The sequence below is a fragment of the Coregonus clupeaformis genome, chromosome 4 (assembly GCF_020615455.1).
Source record: "Coregonus clupeaformis isolate EN_2021a chromosome 4, ASM2061545v1, whole genome shotgun sequence".
NCBI classification, from domain to species: domain Eukaryota; kingdom Metazoa; phylum Chordata; class Actinopteri; order Salmoniformes; family Salmonidae; genus Coregonus; species Coregonus clupeaformis.
In genome coordinates this window covers 13,239,071-13,266,617 of record NC_059195.1, presented here as the reverse complement: position 1 = coordinate 13,266,617, position 27,547 = coordinate 13,239,071, and the positions used below count along the sequence as shown (strand labels likewise).

At 44.7% G+C, this 27,547-nt stretch overlaps 1 protein-coding gene across 1 annotated transcript in view; it reads right to left on the bottom strand.

Moving 5' to 3' along the window:
• The window catches only part of LOC121553124 (rho GTPase-activating protein 6-like), a 53,248-nt gene extending 28,332 nt beyond the window's left edge, over positions 1–24,916 (bottom strand). The window contains 2 exon segments of the mRNA XM_041866103.1: positions 126–285; positions 24,238–24,916. Coding sequence (XP_041722037.1) covers positions 126–285; positions 24,238–24,693 — 616 coding nt within the window. The 5' untranslated portion in view covers positions 24,694–24,916.
• Between the last annotated feature and the right edge of the window lie 2,631 nt (positions 24,917–27,547).

The following is a 27,547-nucleotide window of genomic DNA, read 5'->3' as shown; positions in this document are numbered from 1 at the left end:
AACAAGAACTTCTCGCCAAGGGCCTGGGAACAAATAGCTTTGCTCATCGAATGGGAGTCTGAAGGGAGGGATCAGGAGATAGTGGCTGACTGGTTTATGGCCTCCAGGTCTAAGTAGTAGAGTACCTTTGGGGATGGTGATCTGGCAGCTCAGGTCGTAGTCCTGGAGCAGCCTGCTTAAGGCCACTTCCTGCAGGTGAACTCTCTCCAACTCTGAGAGGCTCTGGAGGGGCACCGGCTTCAGGCGCACGCTCCGCCCTGACATGCTGTTCCACGTGAAGTCATCCTGTTGTGATGAGACAGGACACACATGTCAGAGAGGGAGAGAGAGAGACACACACACACACACACGCCAGAGATATCTATCACTACTGTCGCTGTGGAGGTTCTTGACTGGTCATGCTCTTTCAAAAAAGTAAAGCACTCGTAAACCAACAGACACTTCTGCCTCACCTGACAGCTGAATGCCTCAAGCACAACAATCATCTGACACTTCCCATTACTAAAGATGAGATCCTCCAAAGAGTCAACAAAACAGTTGGATTTAGGCTAGTATACAGTGGGGAAAAAAAGTATTTAGTCAGCCACCAATTGTGCAAGTTCTCCCACTTAAAAAGATGAGAGAGGCCTGTAATTTTCATCAAAGGTACACGTCAACTATGACAGACAAATTGAGAAAAAAAATCCAGAAAATCACATTGTAGGATTTTTTATGAATTTATTTGCAAATTATGGTGGAAAATAAGTATTTGGTCACCTACAAACAAGCAAGATTTCTGGCTCTCACAGACCTGTAACTTCTTCTTTAAGAGGCTCCTCTGTCCTCCACTCGTTACCTGTATTAATGGCACCTGTTTGAACTTGTTATTAGTATAAAAGACACCTGTCCACAACCTCAAACAGTCACACTCCAAATTCCACTATGGCCAAGACCAAAGAGCTGTCAAAGGACACCAGAAACAAAATTGTAGACCTGCACCATGCTGGGAAGACTGAATCTGCAATAGGTAAGCAGCTTGGTTTGAAGAAATCAACTGTGGGAGCAATAATTAAGAAATGGAAGACATACAAGACCACTGATAATCTCCCTCGATCTGGGGCTCCACGCAAGATCTCACCCCGTGGGGTCAAAATGATCACAAGAACGGTGAGCAAAAATCCCAGAACAACAAAGCCTACCATCAGTAACACACTACGCCGCCAGGGACTCAAATCCTGCAGTGCCAGACGTGTCCCCCTGCTTAAGCCAGTACATGTCCAGGCCCGTCTGAAGGTTTGCTAGAGTGCATTTGGATGATCCAGAAGAGGATTGGGAGAATGTCATATGGTCAGATGAAACCAAAATATAACTTTTTGGTAAACAAAGAGGACAAAGAATGGAGGACAAAGAAGGAGGACAAAGAATGCTGAGTTGCATCCAAAGAACACCATACCTACTGTGAAGCATGGGGGTGGAAACATCATGCTTTGGGGCTGTTTTTCTGCAAAGGGACCAGGACGACTGATCCGTGTAAAGGAAAGAATGAATGGGGCAATGTATTGTGAGATTTTGAGTGAAAACCTCCTTCCATCAGCAAGGGCATTGAAGATGAAACGTGGCTGGGTCTTTCAGCATGACAATGATCCCAAACACACCGCCCGGGCAACGAAGGAGTGGCTTCGTAAGAAGCATTTCAAGGTCCTGGAGTGGCCTAGCCAGTCTCCAGATCTCAACCCCATAGAAAATCTTTGGAGGGAGTTGAAAGTCCGTGTTGCCCAGCGACAGCCTCAAAACATCACTGCTCTAGAGGAGATCTGCATGGAGTAATGGGCCAAAATACCAGCAACAGTGTGTGAAAACCTTGTGAAGACTTACAGAAAATGTTTGACCTGTGTCATTGCCAACAAAGGGTATATAACAAAGTATTGAGAAACTTTTGTTATTGACCAAATACTTATTTTCCACCATAATTTGCAAATAAATTCATAAAAAATCCTACAATGTGATTTTCTGGAGAAAAAAAATCTCATTTTGTCTGTCATAGTTTACGTGTACCTATGATGAAAATTACAGGCCTCTCTCATCTTTTTAAGTGGGAGAACTTGGACAATTGGTGGCTGACTAAATACTTTTTCCCCCACTGTATCTTGTTGCAGGGGAACTTTCCTGCAATGGAAATGTAAAACTTGTAGTGTTTTTGAAGTTTAAAAGGCTTCTGAAGTTTGTAATTTCCACTTAGAAATGTAAGACTTAACTTTCCCATACGAAAAATGTATCAATCCCTACAAAAAATGTCCATTAATTTTAATCCACATAATAATTCACATTTCCTGTTGCTGCAGGATTATTTTCCTGCTGTAGCACCTGGCTCAAATTAAGGTCCTACATATGTTTGTATAAATCCTTTCCATTGTGTATTCTCTCTCTAAGAAAGGCAGTAATGATGCCAGTAATAATGTGAGGAGAAGTGAGAATGTTTTATTGAGTAAGTTAGCGTCCAAATAATGAAACAGATCACTGTGCTAGGATAGTATTGCCAATTCTGTGCTTTTTGAAGAGATTGTAATGCCATAGCAAACTCATCCCCACGGTAATTGCAACCACATAGAGCTGACTGAGGGACAAGACTATTGCAATAGTCATCCTAAAATATATACATTTGTGGATAGTATAATGAGCATAGGCTTAATAATCTAAGCATGTGAGCTTTTTTTGTAGTGTATTGAGACATATTAAATGCATTTTAAATCAGTTGTTATTTAATTTGAGTGTACCACCATGCAAAATTACATAGGCATCTCCCTCTTTGGATTCCATGGGGTTCATCAATGATTGAACCAGCTTGTTGATTATTTGCATTCTACACTCTGGGCTCTATTTTCGGCTTGCCAGCGCAATTGTCAAACGCATTCTCATTTGCAATTTCGACCTGTTAAAGCCAGAGCTCTTCTATTTTCAAACCCTAACGCCAGGATTGGTAATTTACCTGTCTTTTATGAGCTTGCTTTTTTTATTTTATTATATTTATTTAATTTCACCTTTATTTAACCAGGTAAACCAGTTGAGAACAGGTTCTCATTTACAACTGCGACCTGGCCAAGATAAAGCAAAGCAGTGCAATAAAAACAACACAGAGTTACATATGGGGTAAAAAAACATAAAGTCAAAAATACAACAGAAAATATATATACAGTGTGTGCAAATGTAGCAAGTTATGGAGGTAAGGCAATAAATAGGCTATAGTGCAGAATAATTACAATAGTATTAACACTGGAATGCTAGATGTGCAAGAGATTATGTGCAAATAGAGATACTGGGGTGCAAAAGAGCAAAATAAATAACAATATAGGGATGAGGTAGTTGGGTGGGCTAATTTCAGATGGGCTGTGTACAGGTGCAATGATCGGTAAGGTGCTTGCGCTGAGGTGGGAGGAGTGGCAATATCTGAGGTGTGTCCTTAAAAACGTGAGCCGAGCTGCCAATTTCAGTAAGCGCTGGTGGGGATATTTAAGATCAACCAAAAGCTGGTCTTAGCGTTACAGTCATTCTTATCGCTTTTTCTCATCGATTTCGATGAAAACCTATGGCCAAATGCTCAAGACAGGCATGATGCAAACTAGTGCCTGCTAAACATTGTTTCTTTCAAACCCTGATTCGTCCGTCGGACTGCCAGATGGTGAAGCATGATTCATCACTCCAGAGAATGCGTTTCCACTGCTCCAGAGTCCAACTGCGGCGAGCTTTACACCACTCTAGTCTAAGCTTGGCATTGCGCATGGTGATCTTAGGCTTGTGTGTGGCTGCTCAGCCATGGAAAGCCATTTCATGAAGCTCCTGACAAACAGTTATTGTGTTAATGTTGCTTCCAGAGGCAGTTTGGAACTCGGTAGTGAGTGTTTTAACCGAGGACAAACCATTTTTACGCGCTACACGCTTCAGCACTCGGCGGTCCCATTCTGTGCGCTTCTATGGCCTACCATTTCGCGGCTGAGCCGTTGTTGCTCCTAGATGTTTCCACTTTACAATAACAGCACTTACAGTTAACCGGGGCAGCTCTAGCAGGGCAGAAATGTGACAAACAGACTTGTTGGAAAGGTGGCATCCTATGACGATCCTATGACGTTGAAAGTCACTGAGCTCTTCAGTAAGGCCATTCTACTGCCAATGTTTGTCTATGGAGATTGCATGGTGGTGTGCTCGACTTTATACACCTGTCAGCAACGGGTGTGGCTGAAATAGCCAAATCCACTAATTTGAAGGGGTGCCACATTATTTTTTATATACATTGCCTTCGGAAAGTATTCAGACCCCTTGACTTTTTCCACATTTTGTTACATTACAGCCGTATTCTAAAATGGAATAAAAAATAAATCCTCAGCAATCTACACACAATACCTTATAACAACATAGCAAAAACCGGATTTTAGAAATGTTTGCTAATTTATTCAATATTAAAACAGAAATACCTTATTTACATAAATATTCAGACCCTTTGCTATGAGACTCGAAATTGAGCTCAGGTGCATCCTGTTTCTATTGATCATCCTTGATATGTTTCTACAACTTGACTGGAGTCCACCTATGGTAAATTCAATTGATTGGACATGATTTGAAAAGGCACACACCTGTCTATATAAGGTCCCACAGTTGACAGTGCATGTCAGAGCAAAAACCAAGTCATGAGGTCAAAGGAATTGTCTGCACAGCTCCGAGACAGGATTGTGTCAAGGCACAGATCTGAGGAAGGATACCAAAACATTGCTGCAGCATTGAAGGTCCCCAAGAACACAGTGGTCTCCATCATTGTTTAATGGAAGAAGTTTGGAACCACCAAGACTCTTCCTAGAGCTGGCCGCCCGGCCAAACTGAGCATTCGGAGGAGAAGGGCCTTGGTCAGGGAGGTGACCAAGAACCCGATGGTCACTCTGACAGAGCACTAAAGTTCCTCTGTGGAGATGGGAGAATCTTCCAGAAGGACAACCATCTCTGCAGCACTCCACCAATCAGGCCATTATGGTAGAGTGGCCAGACGGAAGCCACTCCTCAGTAAAAGGCACATGACAGTCCGCTTGGAGTTTGCCAAAAGGCACCTAAAGACTTTCTCTGGTCTGATGAAACCAAGGATGAACTCTTTGGCCTGAATGCCAAGCGTCACATCTGGAGGAAACCTGGCACCATCCCTACGGTGAAGCATGGTGGTGGCAGCATCATGCTGTGGGGATGTTTTTCAGTGGCAGGGACTGGGAGACGAGTCAGGATCGAGGCAAAGATCAACGGAGCAAAGTACAAAGAGATCCTTGATGAAAACCTGCTCCAGAGCGCTCAGGACCTCAGACTGGGGTGAAGTTTAACCTTCCAACAGGACAACGACCCTAAGCACACAGCCAAGACAACACAGGAGTGGCTTCGGGACAAGTCTCTGAATGTCCTTGAGTGGCCCAGCCAGAGCCTGGATTTGAACCCGATTGAACATCTCTGAAGAGAACTGAAAATAGCTGTGCAGCATCGCTCCCCATCCAACCTGGCAGAACTTGAGAGGATCTGCAGAGAGGAATGGGAGAAACTCTCCAAATACAGGTGTGCCAAGCTTGTAGCGTCATACCAAAGAAGACTTGAGGCTGTAATCGCTGCCAAAGATGCTTCAACAACGTACTGAGTAAAGGGTCTGAATACTTCTGTAAATGTGATATTTCCGTTTTTTTATTTTGATAAATTAGACAGAATTTCAAAAAAACAGTTTTTGCTTTGTCATTATGGGATATTGTGTGTAGATCGATGAGGAAAAAAACGTTTTAATACATTTTAGAATACGGCTGTAACCTAACAAAATGTGGAAAAAGTCAAGGGGTCTGAATACTTTCTGAAGGCATATATATTTATACTCCAGACTTTATATATTTCTAAATAATATTTCTTAATTTCTTAATTATATTATTTCATTTTAGATTTGTGTGTATTGTCATGTATTGTTAAATATTACTGCACTGTTGGAGCTAGGAACACAAACATTTTGTTACACCCACAATAACATCTGCTAATATTTGTATGCGACCAATAAAATGTGATTTGATAATATAAACAAGAGAAAAGAGAATGGAATATACAGTGTGCTCCAGAACTATTGGGACGGTGACAAATGTTTTGTTATTTTAGCTCTGTACTCCAGCACTTTGGATTTGAAATGATATAATGACTATGAGGTGCAAGTGCAGACTGTCAGCTTTAATTTGAGGGTATTTGTACATAGTCCCCCCATTTTAGGGGACCAAAAATATTGGACAAATTCACTTATATGTGTATTAAAGTAGTCAAAGTTTTTTTTTATTTGGTCCCATATTCCTAGCACATAATGATTACATCAAGCTTGTGACTACAAACTTGTTGGATGCATTTGGTGTTTGTTTTTGTTGTGTTTCAGATTATGCTAACCTCCCCTGTTATTGTAATGGTGAGAGCTTAACATGTCTTGGGGGTATGATATTCGTGAAGTACTCAGGCAATTGAATGATCAGACATTCTATAAGAGACTCACTACAAACCCCACAAAACAGCTTTTTGCTGTAATCGAACAGACTGTGACCGAGGTCATGAACAATGGTGATATCACCAAAAGAGAACACAGATTATTGTAAAAAAATACTGTTTAATTATCTAAATCCCCAAAGGGACAGGACAAATTTTCTTTGCGATATCAGACCAGGTTTGGTAGAAGGCATGAAGATCTCTGCTCGGCTTCAAATGCCCTGATTGATAAATATACCCCTATGTATTGTGACACTTTTGTTTACCAAAGACTCCACAATTAGACTTTAGTTAAACCAAAAACATAACGACTCCACACAACGTTATTGTCCAAATAATCCATGCACACCTCAGACGTTTTTTGCCCAGGTGGATTTTCATTCGTGGTACCTTAAAGTGTTTGAAATAGCCTAATCGGTCTGTGTCAGAGTGTGTAAAATAGTAAGGTAGTAATTGTTATTATTATTATTATTACTGCTACTACTGCATAAGGCTATAAAACTGCCACAGCAAGTTGATCCCTGCAATGCAAGGATGTATTATTATTCCATCCATTACGCATGGTTCTCCCTCTCAAGCGCTCCTTCTCGAGGATGCTTTCAAATCAATATTTTTGGCTTCACCTTATATTCAAATTAATAGGTTGTCATGCTATTGAAAATCGGATCGCTTCCTAATGTTTCAGTAAACCATTAGCCAACACTTCAAAGATGAAAGCGTCATCATGAAGGTTTACTATCTCTTCACTTTTTTCAGTGATTAAATGTATTTTTTCCTGTTATTGTGAACTGTAGGCTGTAAGAAGTTAAACTTTTCAAATGAAGGACTATCACAAACCTCCTTTTGTAGGTGATTCTGGTAGGCTAATAAAAGTAAGTTGTTCGCAGCATAAACCAGCCAATTATATCTGAAGTTCATTCAGCACTCTCATAGGCTACATCTCTGCCAGAGCGCGTGAGATAACTAGTCCTACCGGTAAGTGCGGTCTAAGCAATTCCCATATGATATCATGTTACCGCCCTATATTAATTATATTGATGGAAAACCGTTGTTTACCTCTTGTGTGGAACACATTTAATTCAACATTTAATTCTAGCTCACAATCAAGGAAGGCTGTGTGTTTCCTCCAGCAGTGGTGAAGTGTAGGCCTATGACTATGTAGCCTTGTTACACTGTCCTACTGGTGTCATGACTTTCTCCGAAGCTGCCTCCTCTCCTTGTTCGGGCAGGCTTCAGCGGTTGTCGTCACCTGCCTTCTAGCCACTGCCGCTCCTCATCTCATCATTCCATTTGTTTTGTCTTGTTTATTACACACACCTGGTTCATATCCCCTCATCAGTACCTATATAAGTGTTCCCTCTGCCCCCTTGTCTTTGTGTGTGATTGTTTATTGTGGAGGATAGTGAAGCTCGGTGGAGCTCGGTGGAGCTCCGTGTATTTTGTATCGCTGGGATATTTTCCCGTGTGCCTTGTTTTTGACGCATTACTGCGTAACTTTGTATTTGTGGAATAAAGCCTGTTATTCTGTGATTTACCCTCCTGCGCCTGACTCCTTCAACATCCCCTCATCACAACTGGACTCTGTGCCGGTCCCTACTTCAATGTAATAGATTATAGAGAAATAGCATCCACACAGGGGTGGTTTCATCTCAATGTATTTTTAAATTGTATATTATAGCTATATTCACACTAAAATTCCCTTATGTAATTGTACATGTTTTTTCTGTCTTTATAATAATAAAGACAGGAATAATACAGGAATAATATTTAATGTGTAGAGCGCATTTCCCACACTCAATGCACATGTGAAACTTGTTGGTGCTTGCTTCTGTGCGCAAATCATTTGACCGCTGCAGTTTGAGATGATTTATTCCCTTTTATTTAAGCTCAGTTGGTAGAGCATGGTGCTTGAAACGCCAGGGTTGTGGGTTCGATTCCCACTGGGGCCAGTATGAAAAATGTATGCACTCACTAACTGTAAGTCGCTCTGGATAAGAGCGTCTGCTAAATGACTAAAATGTAAATGTAAAATTATGAAAAAAAGCTTATACTGGCCTTTATTATTTACAATTTATTTATTCTATTTTATCTTAATTAAATTGATTGGTATTAAGAAAAACTAAAATACATTTGACAGTAGCCTATGTATTGTCTACTTAAAACACCCGTTAATACATTTGAAGTCCTTCAAAATAGAAACGACACATTCTAATGTTAAAAGGTAGAATATAAACTAGATATAGGCTACTGTGGGTGGCGTAGGCTAAATAATGACAACTGAATAGGCCTAATTAAAAGAAAAATGCTAGGCAGAGCATGCCCAGAGCTTGTTGTTAAGCAGTACCAGAGCAAAATTGGAGCTGGAAAGAAGGCAGACACCATTTTTTAAATCTGCTCGAATTACACTCTGCTCCTCGCTCCACACTCGCCTACTTAAATGCTCTGGCATTCAAAAGCAGCCCTGCTTTAGGCTGTCAAAGAACTGTCAATGAATATTCATATCAATGGATGGATCAGTGAATGAATGGCTGCTGCAACAATTACATGGTCTGACAAGCTGTATAACAAATTAGGCTTAATTAGACAAATAACAATTAAGTAATTCAAACAAGATAATAAGTCGTTTAAACGACTTCAAATGACTCAAGAAGATTTGCCAGCTGGTGATTGTCAAGCAAATAACTGCCGGTCTCACGGTAATTTACCGTAATTAACATAAACACATTTAGCATCTCCTGGCTTCCAAGCATAGCCTACTGTCACGGATTCTGCAGAGGCTGCCCCTCCTCCTTGCTCGGGCAGGCTTCGGCGTTCGTCGTCACCGGAATACTAGCTACTGCCGATCTATGTTCTATGTTTCTATGTTCTACCTGTTGTCTGATTGTTACACACCTGTTTCCCATTATGTGATTACTCCTTCCCTATTTAACCCGGTGGCCCCCGATGTGTTTTGTGCGTGTTTGTTTTTCGTTTCGTGTGTCGTTGGCGAGCGGGTTTGTTCCTCCCTGTGTGGAGGTATCTTGTATTGATTTCTTTACTTATTCAGTAAAGTACATTTCATAGAGTTCTGTGTCCTGCGCCTGACTTCGATCCACCGCATTACACTGACACTCGTGACAGAAACATGCACCAAAGATGGAGTCAGCAGGTACAGCCAGTCAGTCCGGATCGATGAAGGAACGCGTTCAACGACAGGAGAGCATGATCCAGGCTCTCGGCACCGCTATGGAGAGGGTGGTGAATGCTATGGACCGATGGGAGAGAGGTGGCTTTCCTACACCTCCTCCAACCACTCAACCACCCATACCACTGTCCACCCCTTCGCCACCTGGGTCCAGTGGGATTCGGCTCTCGCTCCCGAGGGCATATGACGGTACACCAGCCGGGTGTCAGGGTTTCCTTCTCCAGGGAGAGCTCTACCTGGCAACCATTCACCCGGCGCCCTCGGGATACGAGAGTGTGTCCGCCCTCATCTCGTGTCTGTCGGGGAAGGCGCTTGAGTGGGCCAACGCCGAGTGGGGAGGAATTAACGCTACATCTGTCCGCTACGAGGATTTTACCCGCCGCTTCCGGGCGGTATTCGATCATCCACCGGAGGGGAGAGCGGCGGGTGAGTGTCTATTCCACCTAAGACAGGAGAGGTGGAGCGCCCAGGATTTTGTGCTGGAGTTCAGGACTCTGGCAGCCAGCGCAGGATGGAATGAGAGGGCCCTGATCAACCACTATCGTTGCAGCCTAAGAGAGGACGTTCGGCGGGAACTGGCCTGCAGGGATACCAACCTCAACCTGGACCAACTGGTGGAGATGTCCATCAGGCTGGATAACCTGTTGGAGACCCGCGGACGTTCTGATCAGGGTCCATTCATGCCATCTCCCAGCACCTCCGACCCTACCCCCATGGAGCTCGGAGGTGCTGCGCTTAGGGAGACCAGGAGAGGGGCCGTCCCCTGCACCAACTGTGGCCGCAGAGGACACACTGCGGGTCGGTGTTGGGGAGGGTCCCCAGGGAGTCGAGGCAGTAGGCAGAGCACTGGTCGACCATCTCAGGTGAGTAAGCACCCGACACACCCAGAGCTCCCTGTTGGTCAGCTGTGTATAGAGGTTGTTTTCCCAGAGTTTTCTCCTCATTCCCAGCATAAGGCGCTAGTAGATTCAGGCGCAGCTGGGAATTTCATTGATCATCAGTATTCACTTAGTTTAGGGATTCCCACTGTTCGTGTTGATGTGCCCTTCCCTGTCCACGCATTAGATAGTCACATGTTAGGGTCAGGCCTAATCAGGGAGGTTACCGCACCACTCTTAATGAGGACGCAGGGGGGTCATGAGGAGAAGATTAGTCTCTATCTGATTGATTCTCCTGCGTATCCTGTGGTGTTGGGACTTCCCTGGTTAACCACTCATGACCCCACTATTTCCTGGCAACAGAGGGCTCTCAAGGGATGGTCCAGTCAGTGCTCAGGGAGGTGTGTAGGGGTTTCCTTAGGGGCTACTACGGTGGAGAGCCCAAACCAGGTCTCCACAATGCACATTCCTTCCGAGTATGCTGATTTGGCTCTCACCTTCAGTTAAAAGAGGGCGACTAAATTACCACCCCATCGTCCGGGGGATTGTGCAATAAATCTCCAGGTAGGCGCTGCACTTCCCCGGAGTCACGTGTACACTCTGTCACAGGAGGAGAAGGCTGCTATGGAAACTTATGTCTCCGAATCTCTGAGACAGGGATACATTCGGCCTTCCACTTCACTTGTTTCCTCAAGTTTCTTTTTCGTGAAGAAGAAGGATGGTGGGTTACGCCCGTGCATTGATTACCGTGGTCTTAATCAGATCACCATCAAGTACAGCTATCCATTACCTCTGATAGCTTGTATGACGGAGTCATTGCACGGGGCGCGCTTCTTCACGAAATTGGATCTCAGGAGCGCGTACAACCTGGTGCGTATCGGGAAGGGAGATGAGTGGAAGACGGCTTTCAGTACTACCTCAGGACACTATGAGTACCTCGTCATGCCATACGGGTTGATGAATGCTCCATCAGTCTTCCAATCCTTTGTCGATGAGATTTTCAGGGATCTGCACGGACAGGGTGTAGTGGTATATATTGATGACATTCTCATATACTCCACCGAGCATGTGTCCCTGGTGCGTAAAGTGCTTGGATGACTGTTGAAGCATGACCTGTACGCCAAGGCGGAGAAATGCCTGTTCTTCCAGAAGTCCATCTCCTTCCTAGGGCACCACATGTACGCGTCTGGGGTGAGGATGGAGAGTGACCGCATTTCGGCCATGCGTAATTGGGCGACTCCAACCACCGTGATGGAGGTGCAGCAATTTTTGGGGTTTGCCAATTACTACCGGAGGTTTAACCGGGGCTTTGGTCAGGTAGCGGCTCCCATTACCTCGTTGCTGAAGGGGGGACCGATGCGTCTGCGGTGGTCAGCTGAGGCGGACAGGGCATTCAGTCATCTGAAAAACCTGTTTACCTCGGCTCCAGTGCTGGCTCATCCGGATCCCTCCTTGGCTTTCACAGTTGAGGTGGACACATCGGAGGCTGGGATAGGTGCTGTACTTTCCCAGCACTCGGGCACGCCACCCAAGCTCCGCCCCTGTGCGTTCTTTTCGAAGAAGCTCAGCCCGGCGGAGCGCAACTATGATGTCACCAACATGCTGTCGGGTGAGGTTGTGTCTCTCTCTGGAGGGAGGTAAGCTTGGCTTATATGGCTTATATACATAGTTTAAGCTTTGTCGAGTAAAGCTTAAACTATGTATTTAGATTGTAGTTAGGTATTGTAGGTAGTTATCGTGGGTTGTTGTTTGTAATTATTGTAGGTAAGTATTGTATTCGGCTGAGCCCGGTGAAGCACGAAGCTAGCTAACCCACTACCTGGACTAGCTAGCGGGTAGCTACTGGTAACTATTAGCAACTGTGTATAGTTGTTTCACGCCTGAGAGTACCTGTAATTACGCCAGCTAGCTGCCTACAATAATTACATACAATAATGCCTACCATTCAGCTGTTTTTCTAAACTCATTGTCTGAAGCATTAACGTTAGGTAGTAAGTGGCTACTGTGCTCGAAATGTAGCTAGCTTGTTGCTACCTGGATAGCTACTAAACAATAGCTGGAACAACCTAGCGAACAGACGCGAACTGGCTGAGTCAATTCCGTGGCTAGCTTTGCACTTGGCTAGCTAACAGTAGCTGCTAGGGGTAAGTTATAACCTACATTTGTGCTTTGTTTTTACATACTGGTAGCCAGAGTCGTTCAAGGGAATTCGGGACATGGGTGACTAGTTAACGTTAGCTTGGCTCTCTCTGTGTGTTTGTGCCGTGGGAGGAGGGGTTTCTTTGTTGGCAGAAAGCAATGGCTAGCTAGTATGCTAACTATTCTAGCTAACTAACTGGCTGAATAAGTTGACGACGGACTCGCTCAAGCTGTCGGGACTAACCCACAACGTTAGACACGGACACAAATGATATGCTTGGCGTGTTGACACACTGGTGGTTTGTTGTGGCCGAGGATTGGTGCTAAACCATGTTGTTGGAGTCCGGCATGCTAGTTGGCTGTGGCGTCATATGACTAGGTGCCCTGAACGGTTTTCACAGAAGAATACTGTACCAAGTTAGCTAGCTGAATAAACTAAGTTAGTCTATTCCTAGAAAACGTTGAACCGCTGTAGTTTACAACAACTATAGTTTCTGAGGTGGAAGTTGGGAGAGTTATATTTGGGTGTTTCAGTGAAACGTAAGTGAGGGAGGCCCCGCTCTCTCGCTTTCCCAGATGTTTAGTTCATTTCATACCGATCTCCTTTACATTATTGTAGCCATTTTCTGTAGCCTGTAAACTATGCCTCTGTCTATCCCTGTTCTCTCCTCTCTGCACAGGCTATCCAAACGCCTCACACCACGTGGCTGCTGCCTCTCTAACCTGGTGGTCCCTGCACGCACGACCCACGTGGAGTTCCAGGTCTCCGGCAGCCTCTGGAACTGCCGTTCTGCAGCCAACAAGGCAGAGTTCCCTCCAGTCCCCTCGACTTCTTGGCGCTGACGGAAACATGGATTACCATGTGTTCTCGCATACCCGAGAGCATCTGGTCAGCGGGGTGGGGGCACAGGAATCCTCATCTCTCCCAAGTGGACATTCTCTCTTTTTCCCCTGACCCATCTGTCTATCTCCTCATTTGATTTCCATGCTGTCACAGTCACTTGCCCATTCAAGCTTAACTACCTTGTCATTTATCGCCCTCCAGGTTCCCTTAGAGAGTTCATCAATGAGCTTGACGCCTTGATAAGTTCCTTTCCTGAGGATGGCTCACCCCTCACAGTTCTGGGTGACTTCAACCTCCCTACGTCTACCTTTGACTCATTTCTCTCTGCCTCCTTCTTTCCACTCCTCTCCTCTTTTGACCTCACCCTCTCACCGTCCCCCCCTACTCACAAGGCAGGCAATACGCTTGACCTCATCTTTACTAGATGCTGTTCTTCTACTAATCTCACTGCAACTCCCCTCCATGTCTCCAACCACTACTTTGTATCCTTTTCTCTCTCGCTCTCCTCCAACACTACTCACTCTTCCCCTACTCAGATGGTAATGCGCCGTCGCAACCTTCGCTCTCTATCTCCCGCTATGCTCTCCTCTTCCATCCTATCATCTCTTCCCTCTGCTCAATCCTTCTCTCTCCAATCTCCTGATTCTGCCTCCTCAACCCTCCTCTCCTCCCTTTCTGCATCCTTTGACTCTCTATGTCCCCTATCCTCCCGGCCGGCTCAGTCCTCCCCTCCTGCTCCGTGGCTTGACGACTCATTGTGAGCTCACAGAACAGGGCTCCAGGCAGCCGAGCGGAAATTGAGGAAAACTAGACTCCCTGCGGACCTGGCATATTTTCACTCCCTCCTCTCTACATATTCTTCATCGGTTTCTGCTGCTAAAGCCACTTTCTACCACTCTAAATTCCAAGCATCTGCCTCTAACCCTAGGAAGCTCTTTGCCACCTTCTCCTCCCTGCTGAATCCTCCTCCCCCTCCCCCCTCCCCCCTCTCTGTGGATGACTTCGTCAACCATTTTGAAAAGAAGGTTGACGACATCTGATCCTCGTCTGTTAAGTCAAATGACACTGCTGGTCCTGCTCACACTGCCCTACCCTATGCTTTGACTTCTTTCTCCCCTCTCTCTCCAGTTGAAATCTTGCGACTTGTGATGGACGGCCGCCCAACAACGTGCCCGCTTGACCCTATCCCCTCCTCTCTTCTCCAGACCATCTCCGGTGACCTTCTCCCTTACCTCACCTCGCTCATCAACTCATCCTTGACCGCTGGCTATGTCCCATCCATCTTCAAGAGAGCGAGAGTTGCACCCCTTCTCAAAAAACCAACACTCGATCCCTCTGATGTCAACAACTACAGACCAGTGTCCCTTCTTTCTTTTCTCTCCAAAACTCTTGAGCGTGCCGTCTTTAGCTAACTCTCTTGCTATCTCTCTCAGAATGACCTTCTTGATCCAAACCAGTCAGGTTTCAAGACTGGTCATTCAACTGAGACTGCTCTTCTCTGTGTCACGGAGGCTCTCCGCACTGCTAAAGCTAACTCTCTCTCCTCTGCTCTTGTCCTTCTAGACCTGTCTGCTGCCTTTGATACTGTGAACCATCAGATCCTCCTCTCCACCCTCTCCGAGTTGGGCATCTCCGGCGCGGCTCACTCTTGGATTGCGTCCTACCTGACCGGTCGCTCCTACCAAGTGGCGTGGCGAGAATCTGTCTCCGCACCACGTGCTCTCACCACTGGTGTCCCCGAGGGCTCAGTTCTAGGCCCTCTCCTATTCTCGCTATACACCAAGTCGCTCTGACATATCCTCACATGGCCTCTCCTATCATTGCTACGCAGACGACACACAACTAATCTTCTCCTTTCCCCCTTCTGATAACCAGGTGGCGAATCGCATCTCTGCATGTCTGGCAGACATATCAGTGTGGATGACGGATCACCACCTCAAGCTGAACCTCGGCAAGACGGAGCTGCTCTTCCTCCCAGGGAAGGACTGCCCGTTCCATGATCTCGCCATCACGGTTGACAACTCCGTTGTGTCCTCCTCCCAGAGTGCGAAGAGCCTTGGCGTGACCCTGGACAACACCCTGTCGTTCTCCGCTAACATCAAGGCTGTGACCCGATCCTCTAGGTTCATGCTCTACAACACAGGAAGCGGCACAGGTCCTAATCCAGGCACTTGTCATCTTCCGTCTGGATTACTGCAACTCGCTGTTGGCTGGGGTCCCTGCCTGTGCCATTAAACCCCTACAACTCATCCAGAATGCCGCAGCCCGTCTGGTGTTCAACCTTCCCAAGTTCTCTCACGTCACCCCGCTCCTCCGCACACTCCACTGGCTTCCAGTTGACGCTCGCATCTGCTACAAGACCATGGTGCTTGCCTACGGAGCTGTGAGGGGAACGGCACCTCCGAACCTTCAGGCTCTGATCAGTCCCTACACCCAAACGAGGGCATTGCGTTCATCCACCTCTGGCCTGCTGGCCCCCCTACCTCTGCGGAAGCACAGTTCCCGCTCAGCCCAGTCAAAACTGTTCGCTGCTCTGGCACCCCAATGGTGGAACAAGCTCCCTCACGATGCCAGGACAGCGGAGTCACTCACCACCTTCCGGAGACACTTGAAACCCCACCTCTTTAAGGAATACCTGGGATAGGATAAAGTAATTATTCTACCCCCCCTTACCCCACCCCACCCCCAAAAATATTAAAAAGAAAAAGATAAAAAGATTTTAAAAAGACAAAAATATAAGACAAAAATAAAAAAATAACTAATAATAAAAAAAAACATATTGTAAAGTGGTTATCTCACTGGCTATATGGTGAATGCACCAATTTGTAAGTCGCTCTGGATATGAGCGTCTGCTAAATGACGTAAATGTAAAATGTAATGTGGGGGACCGGGAGCTGTTGGCTGTGGTCCAAGCCCTGAAAGCGTGGAGACATTGGCTTGAGGGGGCTAAACACCCTTTTCTCATTTTGACTGACCACCGCAATCTGGAGTACATCCGGGCGGCGAGGATATTAAACCCTCGCCAGGCAAGGTGGTCCATGTTTCTCGCCCGTTTTGTTTTCACCCTTTCGTACAGGCCGACTGTATGACACGGAGGAGAGTTCCGTGGAGCCCACTCCCATACTTCCGGCGTCGTGTCTGGTGGTGTGGGAGGTGGACGCAGACATCGAGCGGGCGTTGCGTAACGAACCCACTCCTCCCCAGTGTCCAGAGGGTCATATGTACGTCCCGCTGGAGGTCCGTGATCGTTTGATCTATTGGGCTCACACGTCACCCTCCTCTGGTCATCCTGGTATCGGTCGGACAGTGCATTGTCTTAGTGGGAAGTACTGGTGGCCCACCTTAGCTAAGGACGTGAGGGTTTATGTTTCCTCCTGTCCGTTGTGCGCCCAGTGTAAGGCTCCTAGACACCTGCCCAGAGGGAAATTGCAACCCCTACCCGTTCCACAACGACCGTGGTCCCACCTATCGGTGGACTTCGTGTTGGATCTTCCCCCCTCACAAGGGAACACCACGATCCTGGTCGTTGTGGATCGGTTTTCTAAGTCCTGCTGCCTCATTCCTCTGCCCGGTCTCCCTACGGCCCTACAGACTGCTGAGGCCCTATTTACACACGTCTTCCGGCACTATGGGGTACCTGAGGATACAGTGTCTGATCGGGGTTCCCAGTTCACCTCGAGAGTCTGGAGGGCGTTCATGGAACGTCTGGGAGTCTCGTCAGCCTGACCTCAGGGTTTCACCCCGAAAGCAACAGGCAGGTGGAGAGTCAACCAGGAGGTGGGTAGGTTTCTGTGGTCGTCTTTTTGATTATCTGTTTTGAGTTTTGTACTAAGATTTGGAAAATGTACCACATACTTGTGAGAATTGCACCAAAGCGATAAAAAACAACAAATGTATTTTCCCTATTTTGTTTAATGTGATTAAAAACCAAGAATGCTCTCCTCTCAATTAAGAATTTTTTTGTCCTGCCCAATGCGTTCACCAAGTAGTCAACACAATTAAGGGTTAGGCTCTTGAGACCACTTTGAAATAAATCTTAAGCGCCTAAGCTTTATTAAAATATCAAGTTTGGGAGCAGCAAAACAGTGAGCAGACATCCCCTTTATATCTATGTAGGCTATTGTACATTGTTTTAGCCAGCCCCTGTTATTATTTTGGTTTTGGATGTGCGTAAAACCCCCTCCATGTAGGCTATATGCCCATCATGGAACGAGAGATGAGATGATCCAGTGACACTCATATTTAGAAACATTTAAGTATTAAGCCATCCCCGGACCTATAGCTCTACCGCCAGTGCTAAGATTTACCATTGCATTAGGTTTGTTAAAATAGAGCCCTCTATAGGTAAACTATATACACTGATGCGTAGGGCATTGAACATCCACTTAAGAGACAACATTTAGTGTGCATGCATGTTACATCTACTGTAGGTGAAGTGGACATTACATAAGCCAAATAATGTACCTTACAGAAACAGAATATCTGTGGACATTGTAACACGACTCTTAGATCTGGGTCTGAACCTTTAACAACCCCATGGAAAGCTTCACATACTGCTGTTACTTTGTCCTAAACATTGACCAGAGGCTAGTGCAGCATGAGTTACAGGACATATTGTACATATCATAAAAGGAGAGAAAGAGGGAACTGCAGGCTCTTAGTAGGGGGCTGAGGTGCAGTGTTTCATACAGCGAGGAAAACAATGTCAAACTGACTTCACTTTTGTTATTGAGTCAGTCCACAGTCTCTTAGATACAGCAGGAACAAACGACCATGGTCGCATTTTATGGCACCTTGGACCTAACACGTGACTGTGGTTACTGACCTGAACTGAGATAATATAATAATATGCCATTTAGCAGACACTTTTATCCAAAGCGACTTACAGTCATGTGCGCTACATTTTTACGTATGGGTGGTCCCGGGGATCGAACCCACTACCCTGGCGTTACAAGCACCATGCTCTACCAATTGAGCTACAGAGTTAGTCTTGTCTTAAAGTTAGTGAGTCTTGTCAGTTTACGGACGCACCTCCATACTGACCACGGTCATGTGAATCTGTAGGATCTCACACCAAGGTGCCCTCATCTTAACTGAACTGGCTAAACTGTAGTCTGGATTGGCCTCTGCTGTTCTACCACATTCTTGGTAGCACTGGCACCTGACCCACACTCCCAAAAGCTTTCAACTATTATTATATAGCATCGGAGAAGGGGGAAAATGAAAAAGTATATGCACAAATCTGATTAAACATTGGTCATGAACATCTGTGCTTCATAACACTATAATGCAAACTACATAGCTAAGCCAGTAATCAAATATTGAATCATTACCATTGATGAGTCAGTATTCAACAACTTTTAATCCAGAAGACAAACCTTATTGATTCATCATGTAGATTTCATTTTGAATCAGTGTTTTAAGGTAACACAATATTTACTTCATGTTACCTAGATATAACACAAGGAAATATACATAATGCCCACTAATCAACTTCAATGTGGTGTTGTAAACACAGGCAGCTGATTTTCAGAGCATGAGCACCATGCAAGATCTCCAGTCCCAATGGCATAATAAATCGTATTAAGTATTCCGCTGTCATAGACCTACTCCCCCTGCTATTAATCAGCCTCAGTCGGATTTATAGTGATTACATTTCTGAGGGGTCTGGCTTTGGGTTCAGAGCCCTTGCTGATGACTGTGGTATGAAGAAACCAGAAGCCTGGTCTTCATTAAAACCCTATCATAATGTCACCCTTTCAATACATCTTTGTAATACTAAGTAAACAGTACACCCGTGGATACATTCTTAGGGTTGTGCTGCTACTGGGACTTGATGTGCACAGAAATCCCTCCATTTATCATTCACCTTAAAGGATTGCCACTGAAATAGTGAGCTGCTCTGGCTTCTCATGTCTGTTGGACACTCTAAATAATACTGTAAAAGGCATCTTCAGCATAAAACAACCTACAAGAACTGAACAGCCTTCTGCTTTTGTTAAGTCTGAACTACCCTTAGTGACATACAGTGCCTTGCAAAATTATTCATCCCCCTTGGCGTTTTTCCTATTTTGTTGCATTACAACCTGTAATTTATTTGGATTTCATGTAATGGACATACACAAAATAGTCCAAATTGGTGAAGTGTAATGAAAAAAAATACTTGTTTCAAAAAGTTCAAAAAAATAAATAACGGAAAAGTGGTGCCTGCATATGTATTCACCCCATTTGCTATGAAGCCCCTAAATAAGATCTGGTACAACCAATTACCTTCAGAAGTCACATAATTAGTTAAATAAAGTCCACCTGTGTGCAATCTAAGTGTCACATGATCTGTCACATGATCGCAGTATATACACACCTGTTCTGAAAGGCCCCAGAGTCTGCAACACCACTAAGCAAGGGGCACCACCAAGCAAGTGGCACCATGAAGACCAAGGAGCTCTCCAAACAGGTCAGGAACAAAGTTGTGGAGAAGTACAGATCAGGGTTGGGTTATAACAAAATATCTGAAACTTTGAACATCCCACAGAGCACCGTTAAATCCATTATTAAAAAATGGAAAGAATATGGCACCACAATAAACCTGCCAAGAGAGGGCCGCCCACCAAAACTCACGGACCAGGCAAGGAGGGCATTAATCAGAGAGGCAACAAAGAGACCAAAGATAACCCTAAAGGAGCTGCAAAGCTCCACAGCGGAGATTGGAGTATCTGTCCATAGGACCACTTTAAGCTGTACACTCCACAGAGCTGGGCTTTACGGAAGAGTGGCCAGAAAAAAGCCATTGCATAAGAAAAAAATAAGAAAACATGTTTGGTGTTCTACAAAAGGCATGTGGGAGACTCCCCAAACATATGGAAGAAGGTACTCTGGTCAGATGAGACTAAAATTTAGCTTTTTGGCCATCAAGGAAAACGCTATGTCTGGTGCAAACCCAACACCTCTCATCACCCTGAGAACATCATCCCCACAGAGAAGCATGGTGGTGGCAGCATCATGCTGTGGGGACGTTTTTAATCGGCAGGGACTGGGAAACTTGTCAGAATTTAAGGAATGATGGATGGCGCTAAATACAGGGAATTTCTAGAGAGAAACCTGGGACGGAGGTTCACCTTCCAGCAGGACAATGACCCTAAGCATACTGCTAAAGCAACACTCGAGTGGTTTAAGGGGAAACATTTAAATGTCTTGGAATGGCCTAGTCAAAGCCCAGACCTCAATCCAATTGAGAATCTGTGGTATGACTTAAAGATTGCTGTACACCAGCGGAACCCATCCAACTTGAAGGAGATGGAGTAGTTTCGCCTTGAAGAATGGGCAAAAATTCCAGTGGCTAGATGTGCCAAGCTTATAGAGACATACCCCAAGAGACTTGCAGCTGTAATTGCTGCAAAAGGTGGCTCTACAAAGTATTGAATAGTTATGCACGCTCAATTTGTCTGTTTTTTTGTGTTATTTCTTGTTTGTTTCACAATAAAAAATATTTTGCATCTTCAAAGTGGTAGGCATGTTGTGTAAATCAAATGATACAAACCCCCCAAAAAACAATTTTAATTCCAGGTTGTAAGGCAACAAAATAGGAAAAATGCCAAGGGGGTGAATACTTTCGCAAGCCACTGTAAGGGTTTGTGTCTGACAAGAGCTCCAGAGGAGTGTGACATTATGACATGACATCAGTAAAGCCTCTATCCTTGGCTAAGACCATGTTACACATGGCAGAGCAATTCACCTGCTAAATGTATCTTAGCTGCAGCAGCAGCAGCAACAACTACTGTATTGTCAGACACTTTCATGATCATAAAGCACTGATGTGTCTTGGGAACAGGTGAGTAGAAGCTAGACTCATTACCAGTACAGATCTGTACTGCACATTCTGCACATTCTTACAACATTGACTATTTAAATCCAGGGTCAAAAGGTGACCAACTCAGAGCAGGACATGCCACTACACTCTTAGAGAAAAGGGTTCCAAAAGGGTTCTTAGTCTATCCCCATAGGAGAACCCTTACCCAGGTAGAATCCTTTTTAGTTCCACCCTTACGGAAAAAACACATGATTTCACATGATATTTCCATGTTTTGCACATGTGAGATCATGTGAAACCATGTGTTTTTGGAACGTTTCAAATGTGACATTTCACATGAAGTTTCACATGTGGATTAAAATGTTCACATCAGATTTCACAGGTGATGCCCTGCAAACAAAAATGAGTCACAGCTTTATTATCTTCCTGCTATGCCACCATGTCTGTGTCCATAACTGATTTCACTTGTATTCCTACACTTTGGATTTCAAAGTAAATCTCACCTTTGTTAAAAATACACTCAAGAAAAACTTTTATGTTTATCATAGTGATAACACTAAAACTAAAATTAAATAATATGCCCCACCAACATTAGACAATTTTACAGAAAACCCTCAAATTGCTGAAATAAGTCAATTAAATAAATGATGAGAGAATAGTTAGAATAACTGATACCTAAAATAGCAGTGCAGATGGCACTATTTTGCTAAGTAGTGCAGAGATGTATTATAGGTAATGAATGTTTAGGACAATGCTACAGACTTTGTGGCACAGCAGAAAGATCAGAAAGTATTCAGACCCCTTGACTTCATCCACATTTTGTTATGTTACAGCCTTATTCTAAAATGGATTAAATGAAACAAATCTTCATCAATCTATACACAATACCCCATAATGACGAAGTGAAAACAGGTTATAAGAAATGTTTGCAAATTTTTAAAAACCAAGCCATGAGGTCGAAGGAATTGTCCGTAGAGCTCCGAGACAGGATTGTGTCGAGGCACAGATCTGGGGAAGGGTACCAGCAAATGTCTGCAGCATTGAAAGTCCCCAAAAACACAATGGCCTCCATCATTCTTAAATGGAAGAAGTTTGGAACCACCAAGACCCTTCCTAGAGCTGGCCGCCCGGCTAAACTGAGCAATCGGGGGAGAAGGGCTTTGGTCAGGGAGGGGACCAAGAACCCGATGGTCACTCTGACAGAGCTCCAGAGTTCCTCTGTGGAGCTGGGAGAACCTTCCAGAAGGACAACCATCTCTGCCGCACTCCACCAATCAGGCCTTTATGGTAGAGTGGCCAGACGGAAGCCACTCCTCAGTAAAAGGCACATGACAGCCCGCTTGGAGTTTGCCAAAAGGCACCTAAAGACTCTCAGACCATGAGAAACAAGATTCTCTGGTCTGATGAAATCAAGATTGAACTCTTTGGCCTGAATGCCAAGCATCACGTCTGAAGGAAACCTGGCACCATCCCTATGGTGAAGCATGGTGGTGGCAGCAGCATGCTTTGGGGATGTTTTGCAGCGGCGGGACTGGGAGACTTGTCAGGATTGAGGGAAAGATGAATGGAGCAAAGTACAAAGACATCCTTGATGAAAACCTGCTCCAGAGCGCTCAGGACCTCAGACTGGGGCGAAGGTTCAGCTTCCAACAGGACAACAACCCAGCCAAGACAAGACAAGACAAGACAACACAACACAACACAACACAGGAGTGGCTTCGGGACAAGTCTCTGAATGTCCTTGAGTGGCCCAGGCAGAGCCCGGACTTGAACCCAATCAAACATCTCTGGAGAGGGAAAGGGGGATACCTAGTCAATTGTACAACTGAATGCATTCAACTGAAATGTGTCTTCCGCATTTAGCCCAACCCCTCTGAATCAGAGCGGTGTGGGGGGCTGCCTTAATCAACATCCACGTCATCATCGCCCAGGGAACAGTGGGTTAACTGCCTTGCTCAGGGGCAGACCGACAGATTTGTTTTACCTTGTCAGCTCGGGGATTCAATCCAGCAACCTTTCAGTTACTGGCCCAACACTCCTACCCGCCAGGCTACCTGCTGCCCCAAGAATAGCTGTAGCATCATACCCAAGAAGACTCTATGCTGTAATCGCTGCCAAAGACGCTGCAACAAGGTACTGAGTAAAGGGTCTGAATACTTATGTAAATGTGATATTTCAGTATTTAATTCTTAATAAATTTGCAACAATTTCTAAAAAACAGTTTTAGCTTTGTAATTATGGAGTGTTGTGTTTAGATTGATGAGGGGAAAAAACTATTTAATACATTTTAGAATAAGCCTGTAACATAACAAAATGTGGAAAAAGTAAAGGGGTCTGAATACTTTCTGAATGCACTGTCTGACTCTGCTTTAAACAATAGGCTATAACTACAGCTACTATAGGCTATACAGCTATAGGCTACAGGTTTTTCATATGGCACATCCACCTTCTTCAGACAGCAGTTTTGCGGTGACATCATACTGTCTGTCTATTGCTCAATTGTGAGTGTTTCAGACATGACACTTACAAATATGCAATTGAAAGTTAAAATGGACATTTCCCAGGAAAACAGGTGTAAATATTACTCATGACTCTATACATGTTTTTGCACATTGTAATTGACTGCTACACTGTAAAACTAGGTGGTCATGTCACCATACTACTACAAATGCTACTACTTCCACCACCACCTTCAATCATAATCATAATCATCATCATCATCAGCTTTACTAAATAACTTAATTAAGCTTCATTCCTGTGCTTATCACTGTGTAATACAACCTGTTGTGTACATCATGGACAGTCTATCACAATCATCATCATCATCATCATCATCATCATCAACAACAACATCAATAAAACTGTAATTTTAACACTTGCTTACTTCAGATTTCCATGCAGCATATGATTGAGGGATGGGTGGTGGAGATGGCTTCCTTTGAAGCCACTTTCTAGGTGAAAATAAAGTGCTTGAGCTTCCGGTTGGAGTATTGGGGCTTCTTTTGGTGGCTTTTGAATCATTGTCGAAATGGTCAGAAGTATCCAAATATATTGACAGGCTTGAGGATGCTGACTGACAGTGTTTTACTCCCGCTGTAAGGTGCGCATCTAGTTTGGAGAGGCTTTCGTTTGAGGCTCGGAGGTACCCACCATGATTTGCACCTAAATAAGGCGACTTTTGATCATCTGCTTGACCAGATGTCCCATCCGTTTCGGTCCCATAGCGTTTTATCAAAGCTGGGTCCAAACTTCTAGTCTTTCTCAGTCTCCGTTTGGACATTGTTTTGGATGTTGGCGAGGAGCACGAGAAAACGCTGCTCAGCAACCCTTGCGCGGACATTTCAGTACTCTTAACGTTTCACAGAGTAGCCTAGGCTACTATATCGAGTTCATTAAAGCGATCAGAGATTATATGATTACCTTGAATAAACATAATCACATGCCTTCCGTTATCACAGTGGTAAGGTTGGCTACCTGTGGCGCGCCATATGACCCTGATATTCAACCAAGAAACCACACAGACAGAAGTCATTCGCTCAGCTATAGTTCTTGTTTGTTAGTTCTTCTTTTTCATAATTTACAGGAACAGGGATGGTGGTACAGTTTCGCAACAGTGGCCTCTTGCGCGTCATCAAGCTTCGCCCCTCTGAGTAATCAGAAATACATGCATGCGTCTGACTCCTCGCATGGGAACCGCTCTACTCCCAGTCCCGCCACCGTCATACATCAGGGAGCCTTCAGGATGGTCCTAATTAAATGTGATTTCACATCCATAAAATATAATGGAATATAATAGTATAAGATGTTGTTTTGTGGGGTACACTGAAAAAAACCAAGGTTCTTCCTCAGCTCTTAAGGTTCCTTGGATAACTATTTCATAGCATACAGCAAATTGGCCAGTGTTAAAGGCCCAGTGCAGTCAAAAACGTGATTTTCCTGTTTATATACATTTCCACATTGTTGGAATAATACTGTGGAATTGTGAAAATTATGATAATGCCCTTTTAGTGTAACAGCTGTTTGAAAAGACCGCCTGAAATTTCAGCCTGTTTTGGTGGGATTGAGTTTTGGCCTGACTGGTGACATCACCAGGCGGTAAATTAGTTGATAGACCAATAATAGAGTTCCAAACCTCTCTGCCAATAACAGTTAGTTTTCAGTTTTCCCCTCCCCACTCAGACTACTCACAAAAAAGTTTTTGCTTGAGACTACAGTTGGTCCCCCATTTGCTGCTATAACAGCTTCTACTCTTCTGGGAAGGCGTTGCACTAGTTGGAACATTGCTGTGGGGACTTGCTTCCATTCAGCCACAAGAGCATTAGTGAGGTCGGGCACTGATGTTGGGTGATTAGGCCTGGCTCGCAGTCTGTGTTCCAATTCATCCCAAAGATGTTCGATGGAGTTGAGGTCAGGGCTCTGTGTAGGCCAGTCAAGTACTTCCACATCGATCTCGACAAACCATTTATGTGAGGAAAGGGCCTTCCCCAAACTGTTGCCACAAAGTTGGAAGCACAGAATTGTCTAGAATGTCATTGTACGCTGTAGCGTTAAGATTTCCCTTCACTGGAACTAAGGGGCCTAGCTCGAACCATAAAAAAACAGCCCCAGACCATTATTCATCCGCCACCAAACTTTACAGTTAGCACTATGCATTGGGGCAGGTAGTGTTCTCCTGGCATCCGCCAAACCCAGATTCGTCCATCGGACTGCCAGATGGTGAACACGTTTCCACTGCTCCAGAGTCCAATGGCGGCGAGCTTTACACCACTCCAGCCAACACTTAGCATTGCGCATGGTGATCGTAGGCTTGTGTGCAGCTCCCGACTAACAGTTCTTGTGCTGACGTTGCTTCCAGAGGCAGTTCGGAACTCGGTAGTGAGTGTTACAACCGAGGACAGATGATTTTTATGCGCTATGTTCTTCCGCACTCGGCGGTCCTGTTCTGTGAGCTTGTGTGGCCTACCACTTCGCGGCTGAGCCGTTGCTGCTCTTAGATGTGTCCACTTCACAATAACAGCACTTACAGTTGACCGGGGAAGCTCTAGCAGGGCAGAAATGTGACGAACTGATTTGTTGGAAAGGTGGCATCCTATGATGGTGCCACGTTGAAAGTCACTGAGCTATTCAGTACGGGGCATTCTACTATCAATGTTTGTCTATGGAGATTGCATGGCTGTGTGCTCGATTTCATACAGCTGTCAGCAATGGATGTGGCTGAAATAGCCGAATCCAGTCATTTAAAGGGGTGTCCATATACTTATATTTTTATAGTGTCTTTTTGTTTCTTTTTAACCTTTTTTATTTTTTGTGATCACAGTAAGGTATTAATATTATTAACAAGAAATGATTTGATATTGAGATAAAAACAGCTGCATTGGGCCTTTAAAGATGCACTATGCAGAAATCTCTCCGCCATTTCATGGTGGCTAAAATTGGAATAATTCATCTAATTTTAGTTTATGTGACAAAACAAGCAAGTATAGTGTTGAGAATCATTGTATCATCTAAACCGCTGTGAAATATATTTTCCATTACCAAAACTATTGTATTTTCAGCTGTTTGAAGCTGGTGTACAAAACCACAAGTAAAAGACACAAAAATGTAACTTAACAACAGGAAGCATAGAAATAGCACACATAGAACAGATCTACCGCTTCTTAGTCTTGCTTTCAATGAGAATGACAGATCTATAACTCACATTTCTATGTGAATTTGGTCGGTCACTGTCACGGATTCTGCCGAGGCTGCTCCTCCTCCTTGCTCGGGCAGGCTTCGGCGTTCGTCGTCCCCGGAGTACTAGCTACTGCCGATCGATGTTTCGTTGTTTGTCTTGTTTTGTCTTGAGTAGTTACACCTGTTGTCTATTATGTTTGATTGTATAGCCTATAATTACCCTTGTCTCACGTTTGGTATTTGTGTGTTATTGTTTTGTGTCTAGTCGGTATCGGCATTGCTGTATTTTCCATACTACGTTTATGGTGTTTTTCCCTCCAGGTTCGGAGGTTTTGTTTTGTGCTTTACATTCAGTAAAGTAAGTCTGCTAGTATCTCTGTGTCCTGCGCTTGACTTCACTCGCCGCATACACATCGCACCTTGACAGAATAACACACCTCACCATGGAGTCAGCAGGATCAGCGGTACCAACGGGATCATTGGAGGAGCGCGTAAGCAGCCAAGACGCCATGATCCAGAGA